At 42.5% G+C, this 14,833-nt stretch overlaps 1 protein-coding gene across 2 annotated transcripts in view; it reads right to left on the minus strand.

Moving 5' to 3' along the window:
* The window catches only part of Vps26a (VPS26 retromer complex component A), a 30,449-nt gene extending 18,879 nt beyond the window's left edge, over positions 1-11,570 (minus strand). Inside the window, exons 1-2 of one of the 2 annotated variants that reach the window (XM_021174545.3) lie at positions 11,377-11,570; positions 5,573-5,722 (exon numbers count right to left, since the gene is read on the minus strand). In XM_021174545.3, the coding sequence (XP_021030204.1) occupies positions 5,573-5,722; positions 11,377-11,475 (249 nt within the window). In that variant the 5' untranslated portion in view covers positions 11,476-11,570. Of the gene's footprint in view, positions 1-5,572; positions 5,723-11,376 lie in introns of those variants that run through there. The other variant, XM_085842841.1, reaches the window with a different exon arrangement.
* Positions 11,571-14,833: the final 3,263 nt, after the last annotated feature.

A 14,833-nucleotide genomic window follows, 5' to 3' on the forward strand; every position in this document is an offset into this window, starting at 1 on the left:
TATAGAACTGACAGTTTGACAGCAATACCTAATTATTTTGACAAGAACTGTCTTTAAGTTGGGTATAGTAATGCACACCCTTAATCCTGACATCTTTGAAGCAAAGGCAGGCAGATTTCTGAGTTCAAGGTCAGCCTCATCTATATATCATGTTCTAGGGGAGGCAGGACTACAGAGAGACCATGTTTTTTTTTTTTGTTTTGTTTTTAAATAGTTTTTACATATAAAACTCATGCAAAGGGAAAAGCCATTCCCTTTGAAAGCTGTATCTGAAAACTTCATAAATAAAGGAAAATGACCTTCTTGGTTCAAAGTGAGTTTTTACTTCCTACTCTTCTTTATAAATTTGGAATACAGGATACAGAATGGAACATAAAAAAATTAAGTTATAGACAAAAGAAATTTAGCATCAATTCAAAAACTCTCCAATGTTTTAATCGAGTGTTTCTATTTTAACGGTATAAATGCATAAGTGAACCAAGACAATGCAACTGAGAAGCAGTTCTCTTTTCTGTAAGTGGTCCTGGGGCAAGGGTATTAGCATCAGAAGAACAGCCACCTCACACCAAAGGGATAACGACCCAAGTGAGTGCACGCAGACTCCTGAGGAGAAGACACAGTGCAGTTTCACCACCTCCACTCAGGCTGTGGCTTCTCAGAAGCACAAGTTATAAAATAATAGATAAACTAACTCAACTCCACCAAAATTTAAAATTCTTGTGCTGCAGAGAAGCCATCAAGAACTGGAAAGCCAACACAGTAGTGACCACCTAGAAACACAGCATTTGGGAGGTGGAGCCAAAAAACCAGCAGTTGAAGGTCAGTCTCTGTTATAGAGACCATGTCTCAAAAAAGAAAAGAAATTCAAAACCATGACACTTCACCACATTAGGGAGGCACAACAGGAAAAACTACACAAGATCTGGGTATGGTGGCACACACCTGTGATCCCAGCACTTGAAAGGTGGAAGCAGGAGGATGAGTTCGAGGACAGCCAGGGCTACAAGAGGCTCTGTCTTAAAAATAATACAAGTGTCATCAAAAATATGGGAAAACTAGCCTTCTTTTTTTTTTCTTAAAGGTTTATTTATTTTATGTATATGAGTACACTGTAGCCGTTCAGATGGTTGAGAGCCTTCAGGTGGTTGTTGGGAACTGAATTTAGGACCTCTGCTCCCTCCAGTCAACCCAGCTCGCTCTGGTCAGCCAGCTCACTCAGGACAGCCCACTTGCTCAGTTGTTTGCTCTGGCCCAAAGATTAATTTATTATTATAAATAAGTATACTGTGGCTGTCTTCAGATGTACCAGAAGAGGGTGTCAGATCTTATTACAGGTGCTTGTGAGCCACCATGTGGTTGCTGGGATTTGAACTCACCCAAGCAGTCAGTGCTCTTACAGCTGAGCCATCTTCCAGTAGGAAAACTCATGTTCTTAGCAGTGCTGGAGGAGATGGTGGTGCAGCTGCCCTACAGAGGTGGCCAGCCCCGCTGTGGGAGGCAGAGCTGGTACACACCAGCAGCTCTGCTCCTAAGTACACAGCTACAAGGGAGGGTAGGGCCTGGCCTCACTCTAACTCACTGTACTGATACTATGTTACTACACTCAGGCTAGTCCTGAGTTTGCAGCAATTCTCCTGCCTCAATCTTTCAACTGCTGGGATTACAGATGTAAATTACAACTAACTTGGCATATCCTTTACCATTTGGACATGACTTATCAAGAATATTACTCAGGGGGGCTGGAGAGATGGCTCAGTGGTTAAGAGAACTGCCTGCTCTTCCAGAGGTCCTGAGTTCAATTCCCAGCAACCACATGGTGGCTCACAACCATCTGTAACAGATTTGACGCTCCCTTCTGGTGTACTTGTGTACATACAATAAATAAATCTTAAAAAAAAAAAAAAAGAATATTACTCAGAAGAAAATAGATTTTTAACACATGCTATTACATGGGGTGGGGGGAGTCCTAATGACATGCTCAGTGACACAGTCCCAGGTCAGAGGTCACCAGGGAAAGAGCAGTGACTACTAATATGACAAAAAGGTTTTGTCAAGTAAAAACTCTGAAGATATAGTATGACTAAGATTAAAAAACACAAGTAATACCATTAAGCTGTACGGTTAAAAAGACAAAATAGGGCTGGCAAGACAGTTCATTAAGTATAGGCACTTGCCACCAATTTTGTTGGCTTGAGTTTGATCCCTACAACCTACCATGATGGAAGGAAACACTGACTTTCACAAGTTGTCCTATGATCTCTATCACATGCATACACTTTCCCCACTCCCACTCCAAATAAATGTTTGAAACTTTTTTAACATGAAAATGCCTATATTATCTATATTTTCAACAAAACATCAACAACAAAAATTAAAATAGGCAAAAATTTTCCCGTTGTAAGTTAGAATAACAAACATATAAAAAAATCATTCTTAATAACCACACAATGAGTTACTAATCTGAAGGCCATGGAGGACTGCAGAATAGCTAGGAATAATATGTCTGGTAGGCAAAACAAATGCCTTTTATAAAAGAGGACAAGAGTTCTTTCTTGAATGGAACTAAAATATTTTAAAATTTAAAACACAGCTTAAGAGAATGAGGTAATATACTAGCTACCCAAGCCTTGAAAAGATAACTCCCAGTGAAAGGAACCACATTCAAAGGCCACAGTGTGATTCCATTTATATGCAATGTCCAGAACAGGAAACAAAGTAGATTTGTAGGTGAGGGATTTGCAGGTAGTGGATTCTGTTCAAAGGGATAAGCAGGTGGTGAAGGCTACTCAGCTCTGTAAGTACAGTGAGCAGCATGACCTAGAGTAGGGCCATTTATGGTGACTGAATTACAACTTAATTAGAATATTCAAAAGGAATGAAGAAAGATGTACATGCCACAAATAAGCCACAAGAACAGAGCAAGGAAGCCAGAACAGACCACATGACCTTTGCTTTGTGACAAAGGTGACATTATAGCATGACGAGAGGAAGGGATGATTTGTTCAGTATCTGCCTAGGGTTAACACAGAGCCAGTGTGGGGACGCCTTTGACTTCTGCAACACAAGCAAAATCAACTTTAAATGAACTAAGGGCAAGGACAGGACATAGGATGTAAAAACTCCGGTGAAAGAAAACAGGGTAACTCTGGGTCCTGGCTGTAGCTGGAAAATGTCTAAACTAGACCTGAATGAACAAAAGGAAACATCAAACATCTACTAATGAGGAGACAGAAATAAAAAAAAGAGAATAAAAACCAACCAAAACAAAAAACAAACAAACGGGGCATGATGTTAAACACCTATAATCTGAACACTCTGGAAGTAGAGGCAGAGGTAGGCAGAGCTCTATGAGTAGGAGGACAGCCTGCTTTACTTACTGAGTTCCGGTCCAACAAAGGTCACACAGTGAAACCCTTGTCTTTAAAAACAAAAAAAAAAAACAGCCGGGCGTGGTGGCGCACACCGTTAAGACCTTTTTTCCTCTTTAGACAGGCTCTCATGTAGCCCAGACTAGCTCAAACTTGCAATCCCAGGGTACCTCCATACCCAGCCTTTATAAAAGGCACTCATTAAAAACATACAAAAAGAAGCCCGTGAGATGGCTCAGTGCTTGCTATGCAAGCACCAGAACCCATGTAAAAAAAGTCAGATGTGGTTCATAACTATGATCCTAGCTCCATACTGTAACAGCGGGATATAAGGTGGGAACTGGAAACTCATCTAATCTAGACTTCACACATGCAGCCAGTGGCAAAGACAGTAAGAGCGAGACCTGACTCTAAAAAACCAAGGTGTAGGAGAGAAGAAAATGCAGAAACATTATCCTCTGACCTCCACATGCTCTGAATGCCCACACTCATATTTCACACACAAACCAAATAAATCTTAAAATACTAAAAAGTCCTACACACCAGTAAGAAAGTCAATTAAGCCAATTTTGCCAACTTGGAAACAGTCAAGACAGTCTTCAGTAAGTGAATAGAAGAAATAAATATGTTGGTATCCATACAAAAGACATCTACATGTTTTGAGAGAGCCTTGCTCTGTAGCTCAGGCTAGCCTGGAAATCACTGTGCATGTAGCCTAGGGTGTGCCTCAAACTTGAATCAACCCACCAACCTCTTCAGCATTCTAAATGCAGAAAGTACAAACATGAGCCATGGCCAGCACAAAAGAATACTACTTAGTGTTAAAAACAAATGAGCTAATAAGTCACAAAAAGATATTGATGAACATTGAATAGACAGAAACTAACCTAAGAAGGCTACATAGTACATGATTCCAACTCCATGGCATTCTGGAAAAGGTAAATCAGAGAGTAAAAAGATCAGCAGTGACCACAGGCTCAAGACTGGTGTGGGTACAGGTGCCAGGGAGGCAGGAACAGATGAAACAGAGGGCACTCTGCAGGATGATTTCGTCATTCCGCATGATGTTCAAATGATGTACACATAACAACAGTGTGTGTTTGTCAAAAGCCATACAACATATAACATCAAATGAACCCTAACTAAAGCTATGACCAATCTACCAATACTGGTTCATCAGTTCTTTGCTTTTTTCTTTTTAAAGATAGGGTCTTAAGCAACCCAGGTTGGCCTTGGGCTCCCTATGTAGCTGAAGATAACTCTAAACTCATCTCCTGTCCCTACTGCTTAAATGCTAAGATTACTGACACATTATCACCATGGCTGCCTTTAATTCATTATTTTTTAAAAATTAAACTGAACATAGTGGTTCATGCTTTCAACTCCAGAACTCAAGAAAGTTCTGAAGCAGGAAGACTAAATCACTGTAGTCTAAGGTCAGCCTGAATTACATGACCCTAACTCAATATATAACAATAATAATAGGCAAATGTTATATTGTTGTGGTATATATGAGGGCATGGTGAAGAAGAGGCAATATAAAGAACTTTGTATTTTACCCATTTTTTTTCCTGAAAATCTAAAACTGCTCTAAAACAATTAAGGGTTATCCAGGTATGGTAGTGCACTCCTGTTCTCTGGTATTTCAGAGGTGGAGGGCAGGAGAAGGACCACAAGTTTAACACAGGGAGTTTGAGACCAAGCTGGGCTACATGAGACAAGCAGAAAGCAGATGAAGAATGTTACACATTACTGAGTAAAGAAAGGGAAGAGAGGTGTGACTATCACAGAAGAAGGGATCTTAAATGTATCTAGACACACAGATACATTCCAAAAGAGCTGAGGCCAATGGCATATGATAGCACAGAAGAGAAAGCTACATCCCAAGAGTCAGAAAGAGCTCTTCCTATGCCACATCAGACAACCACTCCACAGCTTTCCAACTCGGTTACAGAAGAAACTCTCCAAAGCTTAAGATACAGTCATTAGCAAAAAATGTTGTGAAATTCAAAGACTCTAGTCCTAAAATCCTTCCACGGAAAGAATCTTCCGTTACTGTTTTTAACCCATCAAAGATTTTAGTTGACAAATTCTATTTCTAATGCAACCATTCAAATTTAGATACAGCACAGACTATTTTGAAAACTAATTCTAATATACTAAAATTATGTAACTGTCTAACAAACTCTCAAACAAAAGCTTACCTTTCCTGAGACAGACTCGCCATCATAGAAGAGATAGTGTTTTTCTACTTTGCCATCCTCAGTTTTCATTTCTGCCATTTTCCTGGTTTCCCCATCATTAAGGGCAACATCAATCTCACAGATGGGACCAAAAAAGCCTCCAAGAAAACTCTGCAATAAAAGAAAAATGCTCATGATTATCATATGAATTTCAAAGTGTAGTGACTTTAGGCAATCACTACACTTTGAAATTCAAACTTAATTACATTTAACATAAAGCCAAGCAGATTACTAATCTGAATTTACAAGAAATAAAAAAGTTATCAAATTCTACATCCAAACTGAATTGAGGGGCGTGCCTAGTTCACCCATGCGTCCAATCCCCAGCATGACTGAAAACTAAAGCAACAATCTCACTGAGCACAGCCCACACACAGTTAACTCTGAGGCTCAATCACAATTTGGAGAATAGATTTCATGTTACAATTTTTACTATCAAAACAAACAAACAAAAGAAGAACTTGAACATGCTATTACTTCAACCATTCCCACAAGTAATCTACATAATAATCAGAATCTAACATCCAAAATGGAGGAACTCAATTCCTTGCATCCAAGCTTAAAAAGCTGCATCTTATTACAGCCTTTTGAGGCTCTTTCATCAGAGAAAAACTTTCACAGCCCAAATTACCCCTTTCAAGCTTAGTGTCACAACATTGGGCTAATTACCATAAAACCCTGCTCTATCAGGTCTGGACAGAATGTGTCACACCATGTAAGACTTTTGAGTATACCTGGCACTCATATTAGAAGCTAATAAAAGTCCCATAAATATTTCCAAAGAAAACATATATGCACTGTAATTTCAGATAACTGCCTCCCAGTGGCAAAGCACACTAGCTGGCAATGTAGCAACAAATAGTGAGCAGACCCCAGTCATGGTTCTGACATTAGACACAGCTAACACGTGCTATGAGCACTAATGACAATGTTCTAGTCTTTAAACCATAAAGATAGGGCTGGAGAGATGGCTCAGTGGTTAAGAGCACTGACTGCTTTTCCAGGGTCCTGAGTTCATTTCCCAGCAGCCACTTGGTGGCTCACAACCACCTGTAATGAGATCTGGTGCCCTCTTCTGGTGTGTCTGAAGAAAGCTACAGTGTACCCATATAAATAAAATAAAAACATCTTAAAGTGTAAAGATGGCAGCTTCCCATCATATGGACCTATATCCTTCCTTGTGTCTCTGCTTTTAGATGGGGTCCTTCTGTGCTGTTTCATTTACTCTCTACCTAGAAAGCTCGAGCAGTCCTCTAACCTTCCAAGCAGCTAGCCCCACAGGGAACAGCCCTCCACATCAGTGTCTGTATCCCGCTTTGTTCTGCACAAAAACCAAAGCAACTGTTTAAAAACACGCGTCTGATCATGTTAGGTAAAATAATCTCAAAGAGATAAATACCACAAAATTCTCATATAGAATCTATATTTAGCCACACATATACAAACGTGTGCGCACATCATGAAAGCAGAGGATGACTGGCAAGGAAGGGAGGGGATGATGACAAAGTGGGACCAACAAGTTAAATACACACTGATAGTTAAGTATAAAAGATGTCATATGGAAGCTGGAGAGAGGACCTGAGCTCAGATCCCCAGGACCCATGTGAGAGAAAAGAAAAAAAAAAAAAAAAAAAAAGCTGTGTGATTGTGTCCATAACCCTAGCACTGGGACGAATGGACAGACAGACACACACACAGACACAGCTGATCAGACTACTTCTTTTAACTATTCCAGCAGCTGGAAAGCTTGTAAACTGGACTTATTTTATAGAGTAGTTTGGGGCCAGAGAGAAGGCACCATTAAGTTCTGTGCCTGGAACCAAGACTTAGGACCTGAGATCAATCCCTAAAGTCTATATGACAGACAATTTGTCCTATGACCTCCACACATGCAGTGTGGCAAGTACCCACACACAACAAATGAGGGCAAATAGTTCTTTAATTTAAAAAAATGTAGTTTGGCAGCTAGCCATGGTGGTGAATGACTATATTCTAACCACTTAGGAAGCCAAGGGAGGAGGCATACCAAAAGCTCAAGGCAGCCTAGGCTATCCAGTGAGTTCCAGGACAGCCTAGGCTGCAGAATAAGACCTTGTCTAAAAACAGAAGGAAGCACACAACAAAGAACCTATGAGGCTGAGGTACAAGTATATATAGATTGATCTTTTGAGACAGGGTCTCACTGCATAGCCTAGGCTGGCCTCAAAATCACAGAGTCCCACCTACCTCTGCCTCGTGAGTGTTGGTGTTAAAGGAAAGCACCACTATGCTCAACCCAGGAGTTAATACAATAATATTTTAACTGAACTCTTGACAGTCACCTTGTAGAGCTCCTCAGTTTATACATTTTCTTCATTTATTTTATTGTGTATAAATGAGTATTTTAGCCTGCACATAAGTCTGTGCACCACACGCATGGCTAGTGCCTGCAGAACCCACAGAAGGCATCAGAACCCCTGGCACTACAGTTATATAACTCATATGTTAGCCATCATGTGAGTGCTAAGAACTGAACCTAGGTTCCCTGAGAAAGTTGTCACTGCTCTTAACTATTGAGCCATTTCTCCAGCCCCAATACGTAAAATCTTCATAGGTAACACTGACTTCAAATACGTTATTATAAACGCACATACAATAATATATTATTAGCCGGGCGTGGTGGCGCACGCCTTTAATCCCAGCACTCGGGAGGCAGAGGCAGGTGGATTTCTGAGTTCGAGGCCAGCCTGGTCTACAAAGTGAGTGCCAGGACAGCCAGGGCTACACAGAGAAACCCTGTCTCGAAAAACCAAAAAAAAAAAAAAAAAAAAAAAAAAAAACAATAATATATTATTTGATGTGGCTTACAGATATACCTACCAGCCCTCCAGATACAATAACCTTAAATGATGGAAATAATTTGTGCAGAAGTTCATCAGATTTGCCTGTCCCCCTTGTCCTAGAGTCACCTGACTCACTCACCCCTTGTTGACTGACTCACCTCTGTAAGAGCTTTACCTGATACCCTAACACAAGCTGGATTCTCCCCGTTTTGTTCTCACAGGCTGAGGAAATATATGGCTCTCCCTCCAAGCTATGTACTCTGAGGATAGACATTTTATCTTTGCTCAGCACTGAGAACAAGAGCCTGAACCCTGCTTACAGTACTGTCTATAGGGCCGTCAAATACCTGTGGAGTGCGACTTTTCAGTACACACACACGCCACTCTAGTAACAGAAAATAAGTGACTACACACAAGAAAATGAACTGCAATCTGTAACTGTTGGTGAAACGAGCCCTTCCTCAGAAAACCAGGCTGAGTTGGGGCAAAGTTGAAGTCTGAAACTCATTATTCATCAGACCAGTCCTAGGGAGGACAGATAATGACAGTAAACAAGCCAAGGAGCTTCCTAAGATTATGTAGGTCACAGGTGACACAATGACCAAATTGTTTTCAGTATTCCTATATTAACAAAAGAGATAGTTTCTTTTGTGTGTGTGTGTAAATCTTTTTAAAAATTTATTTATGCATTTCTTTTTAATGTATGTGTTCTCTGCATACCAGAAGAGGGCATCAGGTCCCTTTATAGATGGTTGTGATCACGTGGGTGCTGAGAATTGAATTCAGGACCTTGGGAAGAACAGTCAACATTCTTAACCACTGAGCCTGCATAAATCCTTTTTTTATTTATGTATATCTTTTATTGTATTAATGTTTTACCTGAGTGTATATTTGTTTGCTATGTGTGTGGCAGGTCCCTGTAGGGGTCAAAAGAGGATATCAGATCTTTGCAACAGATCCTGTGAGCTCAGATCCTGTGAGCCATTGTGTGAGTGCTGGGAACTGAATTCAGGTTCTCTCAAGGAGAGCAGCCAGTGCTCTTACTGCTGAGCCATCTCTCCAGCCCCCACAAAAGGAACAAATTCAAACAACTAACTACAAACTAGTACGTTTAACATGCTCCAAAGTCACCAACAGCAATTTTCTTTCTGCAATGGTATTTTTTTTTTGTTTTTGTGGGTCTTTTTCAAGACAGGGTTTCTCTGTATAGTCCTGGCTGTCCTGGAACTCACTCTGTAGACCAGGCTGGCCTCAAACTCAGAAATCCGCCTGCCTCTGTCTCCCAAGTGCTGGGATTAAAGACGTGCGGCCACCACGCCAAGCTATGAAAGATGTTTTACATATAAAATGATATATGGCAACTTTTTTCTACATATATTCTCTATGTAACACACTGAAAGGTCTTTTCCAATTTGAAATTTAACATTTAAAGTCACAATTACTATTTTAACAAAATTAAATTGCCACTAAAGCTGCCAAAACACAGTTCTGCAATATTTTTCAATAACAGGGCAGGCTCAGTGGTTAGGAGCACTTGCTGCTCTTCCAGAGGACCCAGGTTCAGATTCCCAGCATCCAAATGGTGGCTCACAACTGACTTTAACTAACTTTGACTCAGTACCAGGAGTGCTGAGGCTTTCTTGAGGCCCTCTCAGGTACCTAACTAGCACAATGTGCCAAGACATACATTGTTTAGCATTACCATCTAGCAAAACTACACGTGGATACATAAAAATGTAACAAACTCTGTGGGCACCATTTAAGGAAATTTATTAAGTCTGCTTGATGTAAAGAAACAGAACTTGAAGGAAAGGAAAAACATAATCAAAATATATAGGAAAAAAAATCTCAGTAAGAAAAAAACTGAACCGGGCTCAGAGGAACCAAAGCTTCCACAATGTATTCACTTGAGCCCACACACAATGAAACAGCAAATTCTCATACATGTGTGTGTGTCCATACAAAGGCTTTAAAGCTTTACAATTTCATTTGGCAAATACCTTAAAAATAAAAAAAATTGCTCTTAAACTTAACTAGAAGGACTAATTCAACTAAGTAACCAAGAAGTAAGAGAGCAATTTAAGCTTTCTTTTCAAATTATAAACAGTGAAAGGAGGACTCCCTAAGAGCCAACTAATTCCTTCTTTGTTATTTATAGCAGTCGTAATTTCCACCTTAAACTAATTTATCTAAACAAATGCTTAACTCTCCTGAGTCTGTACGCTGCAAGGAAGCAAACAGTTTGCCTTGTTTATCTGTCCCTGGACTCACCCAAAATTCTGTTTAAGAAAACGCTCCCTGAATGAACTTCTCCCCCACCCCCTCAAACCCTAGAGAAAGCAAATGATTTCTGACTCAAAGTTATTTAATCAAAGCAACGTTTTAAAAATAGACCTGGCTGGCTGGCTTGAGACGAGAAGTTTCAAGCAGTTTATTAAAAGTGGCGAGCTTGGGAAGAGCAGGTAGTATAAGGGGAGCGCACAGTGGGCTCTCATGGAGTATATGCTAAATAACACGAGCCAAAGGAGCTCTAATCTATAGACTGCGGGCGCGTAGTTAAACACTAGCGCGCCCAACGGTGCTTTCCATTAAGTGTGGTTAAGTGCTCTGATTTTCATCCCTGCCTGGGCTCCCAAGACACTGCAACATCCCAAAGCGCTAAGTTACAGAAACCGCTTAGGGAAGGAAGTGAAACCAAGTGCTTAAATCGGCGTCTGGAGATATAAATGAGGGGTCTCGGTTCCGATACCCTCTTGTCTCCCCTCCCGTCCCCTCCTATTCTACAAGTGCCAAAAGCCTCCACCCGAATCAAGAAATCGCAGAATGTCTCCACATCCAGCTTAAAGAAAATAAGCGGACTCTATCGAGCTCGGGACGAGGAAGGTGAGCAGGTCTCGCCAGAGTCCGGAACTGGGAGAGAGGGCACCGACTGTCCTCGGCTACCTTGGAAGGCGAGGCTGCCGAGCTCCGGCTGGGCGGACTGCGGGTGCCCAGCCAGGGTCCCCACAGCCGATCGAGGAAGGCGGGCAGAGGCTCCGACATGGCCGGGACAGTGCCGCCGGCCGCAGGTGCTCAGGCCTGGCCGGGTGCGGGCAGCAGTCAGGCCTCACCGCTCCGCGCCCCTTCCCTGCAGGCTCGGCGCCGGGCCCGCCGTTGGGAGTCCCGCCGCGCGCCCCCGCGGCCCCGCGGGAGACGACCTCGCAGGCAGGCCGGCGCGCACTCACCATTGTCACCGCCGCCGGGTCCCCAACTCCACTCGGCTTTCCCTCAGAAGAACTCCCAGCCTGGGTGCCTGCGCCCCGCCGCCCGTCACGTGACCGTAGGCCACCAGCCGCACGTGACCACTCCTTTTCCTCTTCTCCCTCCCCCCCTCTCCAGCCCCGCCCCGCTAGAGGCCCCGCCCGTCAGGAAGGCCGTTTCAAGGCGGGGTTTCTCCGCCCCGCCCTTCGGTTAAGGGCGTGGTCTGGGGGTGGGTGACGTCTGGTGGGAGGAGTCAAAGATCTGTCTTCTCAGTCCTGCAACCCTAGAGCTAGTTATCACGTGACGAGCCGTGCGCTGTGGAATTCCTCCCCCTGGCACGCCCATTTCCTTTTCCCTAGGGAAACTTAGGGGACTCGAGGGTTTGTGCGGGAGGCGTGTCTTTGCAGGCTTGCTGCAGTTCCGACCTTTGCGCCTGATCTCATCTGAAACAGTTTCCCGCCTCAGCCCCGAGAATTGTTGGCCTCCGAAGAGACGGTGAGGGAGAAAAGCTAATCTTTAAAGCACATCCTTTGCAGTCCACGGATAGCTCGTGACCCAGCCTTCCAAGCCGGAGAGGCAGGACTCGCAAATCGGTTCCGCCCTCCTTCCCTCCAGCCCTTCCTAAAAGTTTCGCAAGCCGGCAAAACGCAGCTCTCCCAACACTCTGACCCAGTCTTTGTAGTGGAGGCCCAGAAAACCTGAGGATAGATGAAATACTACGAAGGTTTCGGAACTGAACCTTTCATTAGATTTATGGGGGGGGGGGGCTCATTAGCCCTATCATAACGAAACAACTTGGGGAGCAGAGTGTCAAGTCTGTAAGTCTAAAATATTTAAAGGTTAAAATGAGGCTTCGGTCTCCAATCGCGACAGAATTCAAATACTGGAAATGAGTCTTTTGTTTGTAAGATAGGGGGTCTCATGTACTCATGAAGACTAGGCTAGCCTCAAGTGGAGAGTGAGCACCTCCAAAGTGCCTTCCCAATGCTGTAATTGCAGGAGTCATGGTGGTTTTATGCGTTGCTGCAGATGGAACACTGCACTTTCTTCATCCATACAGGAGAAATCTCTAGCCTCAAATGATATTATCTGAAAACAAATCTTAAAGATTGCTATGCCAGGGAGCTTTGGAATGAATGGATGTTTGTGTGTATATTTATTGTTGAGACAGGGTCTCACTAGGTGTTTCAGCCTTCTCTGGAATATGCTATGTAGCCCAGGCTGTCAAGAAACACATCTGTCCTCCTTCAACCTTCCCAATATTGGAGATTACCTGCCATATTTACAAACAGGTAAACTAGTATGGGGACAGGGAAGGGAGTTTAGAGCTCAAAATATTATTGATTAAAACCCTGTGATGCAGATGGCTTGGGTGAAGGAGCATCACCCACTCTATAAAGAAGGATAAGTCAGGTATAGAGGTTCATAGCTGTAATCCCAGCTCTCTGGAGAAAGAAGTAGAAGAATCGCCATGAATTAAAAGACCCCTGGAGATTACACAGTTAGTCCCCTGAATGACCTGGGCTACAGTGTGAGACCTTGTTACAAGGAAACAAAAGAGAGAAACAATTGTGCATAGTCTAAGATCTGAAAGGTTAACTGTGTTTGTTGGTTCTAGCACCATTTGCTCAAAATACTTTCCCCTGTAAACTGCTGTGGTGTGGTATGCTTGTCAAGAATCTATCGATTGGGGCTAGAGAGATGGCTGAGCTAAGTCAAGAGCACTTGCTGGCTACCCTTTTAGAAGCATGAGATTTGATTCCCAGCATCCAAATAGTGGCTCCTTACCAGGGGGATCTGATGCCCTCTTCTGGTCTCTATGAGCATCACATATGCAGGTTTTGTAGTTTTTGTCTGCAAAAACTCCATACACCCAAAGAAAGACTCAAGGAGGTAAAATAAAAACAATACTGGGTCTTCCATTCATGAGCACTTCTAATTTTTACTTTTTTTTTTTAGCGTTCTTCACCAGTGTTTCTAATTTCCAGTGTTATACATTTTTATTAAATTTATCTCTAAGTGCCTGTATTTTTTAACAGTATTGTAAATAAAACTAAGTTTTTCATTTTTCATTTTTTCGTTGTGATGTGTGTAACTTTCCTGTATTGACTGTGTACCTTGCAGTCTTTCTAAATTTCTTTGATGATTTGCTCTAGGCTCACACACACAAACACACACACACACACACACCTTTTTAAACCTGGGTTTCTTTTTCCCTTTGTGGAGCTGAGGACTAAACCAGAGCCTCATGGATCCCAATCAACCAGCCCACCACTAAGCCACATCCTCAGCTGTCTTCCTGGAATTTCTTTAAATCCTAGATTGAGCATCCTAAATGGATTTTCACTTTCCTTCCATCTGTCTCTTGTTGTTTATTTTCCTTTTTCCTTTTCATGTTTCTTTATTCTGGGAGGTGTATATTACATGGTGTGCATGGAGAGCAGAATGTGTACATGTCACTTCTGGGAATTGAGCCCAGGTCCTCAGGCTTGTCAGCAAACACATTTATCTGATGAGCCATCTCATCCATCCTTGTTTTTCTTTTTGTCCCAGAAATGGTCTTAGTACGTATCTCAGGCTGACGTTTTAGACTCTTGATCCTCCTGCCTCAGTCCCTGAATGCAAAGATTATATATATCATGAGCCACCATGTTTGTTCATGTTCCAGTTCTCATGATGATGATGATGAGTTGTGTGTGTGTGTGTGTGTGTGTGTGTGTGTGTATGTGTGTGTGTGTTACTGTGCAGTGGTAGCCATTGTTTGGCAAAGCTCTCAGTGAGCTTTCTCTCTCTCTTTTTAAAGATTTATTTATTATTATACATAAGTAGCTGTCTTCAGACACTCCATAAGAGGGCATCAGATCTTGTTATGGATGGTTGTGAGCCTCCATGTGATTGCTGAGATTTGAACTCATGACCTTCAGAAGAGCAGTCAGTGCTCTTAACCACTGAGCCATCTCACCAGCCTCGAGCTTTCTCGTTTAGTGTTCAAACTCCTGTGTAATCTATCCTTGAATTCTATCAAAGTCGGTTTGTGTGGCCAACAGAATAGCGTGGTGTGGCTGTCTCAAGCTGCTCCTGACTTGGTTTCTCCTGGACCACTCCCTTCTATAGACATCAGCTCCCATGGCATAAAGCCCCATGGAGAGGTCATCTCCCC

This window comes from Mus caroli, unplaced genomic scaffold (assembly GCF_978045245.1).
Source record: "Mus caroli unplaced genomic scaffold, Mus_caroli_1 scaffold_9, whole genome shotgun sequence".
In the NCBI taxonomy this organism is placed as follows: domain Eukaryota; kingdom Metazoa; phylum Chordata; class Mammalia; order Rodentia; family Muridae; genus Mus; species Mus caroli.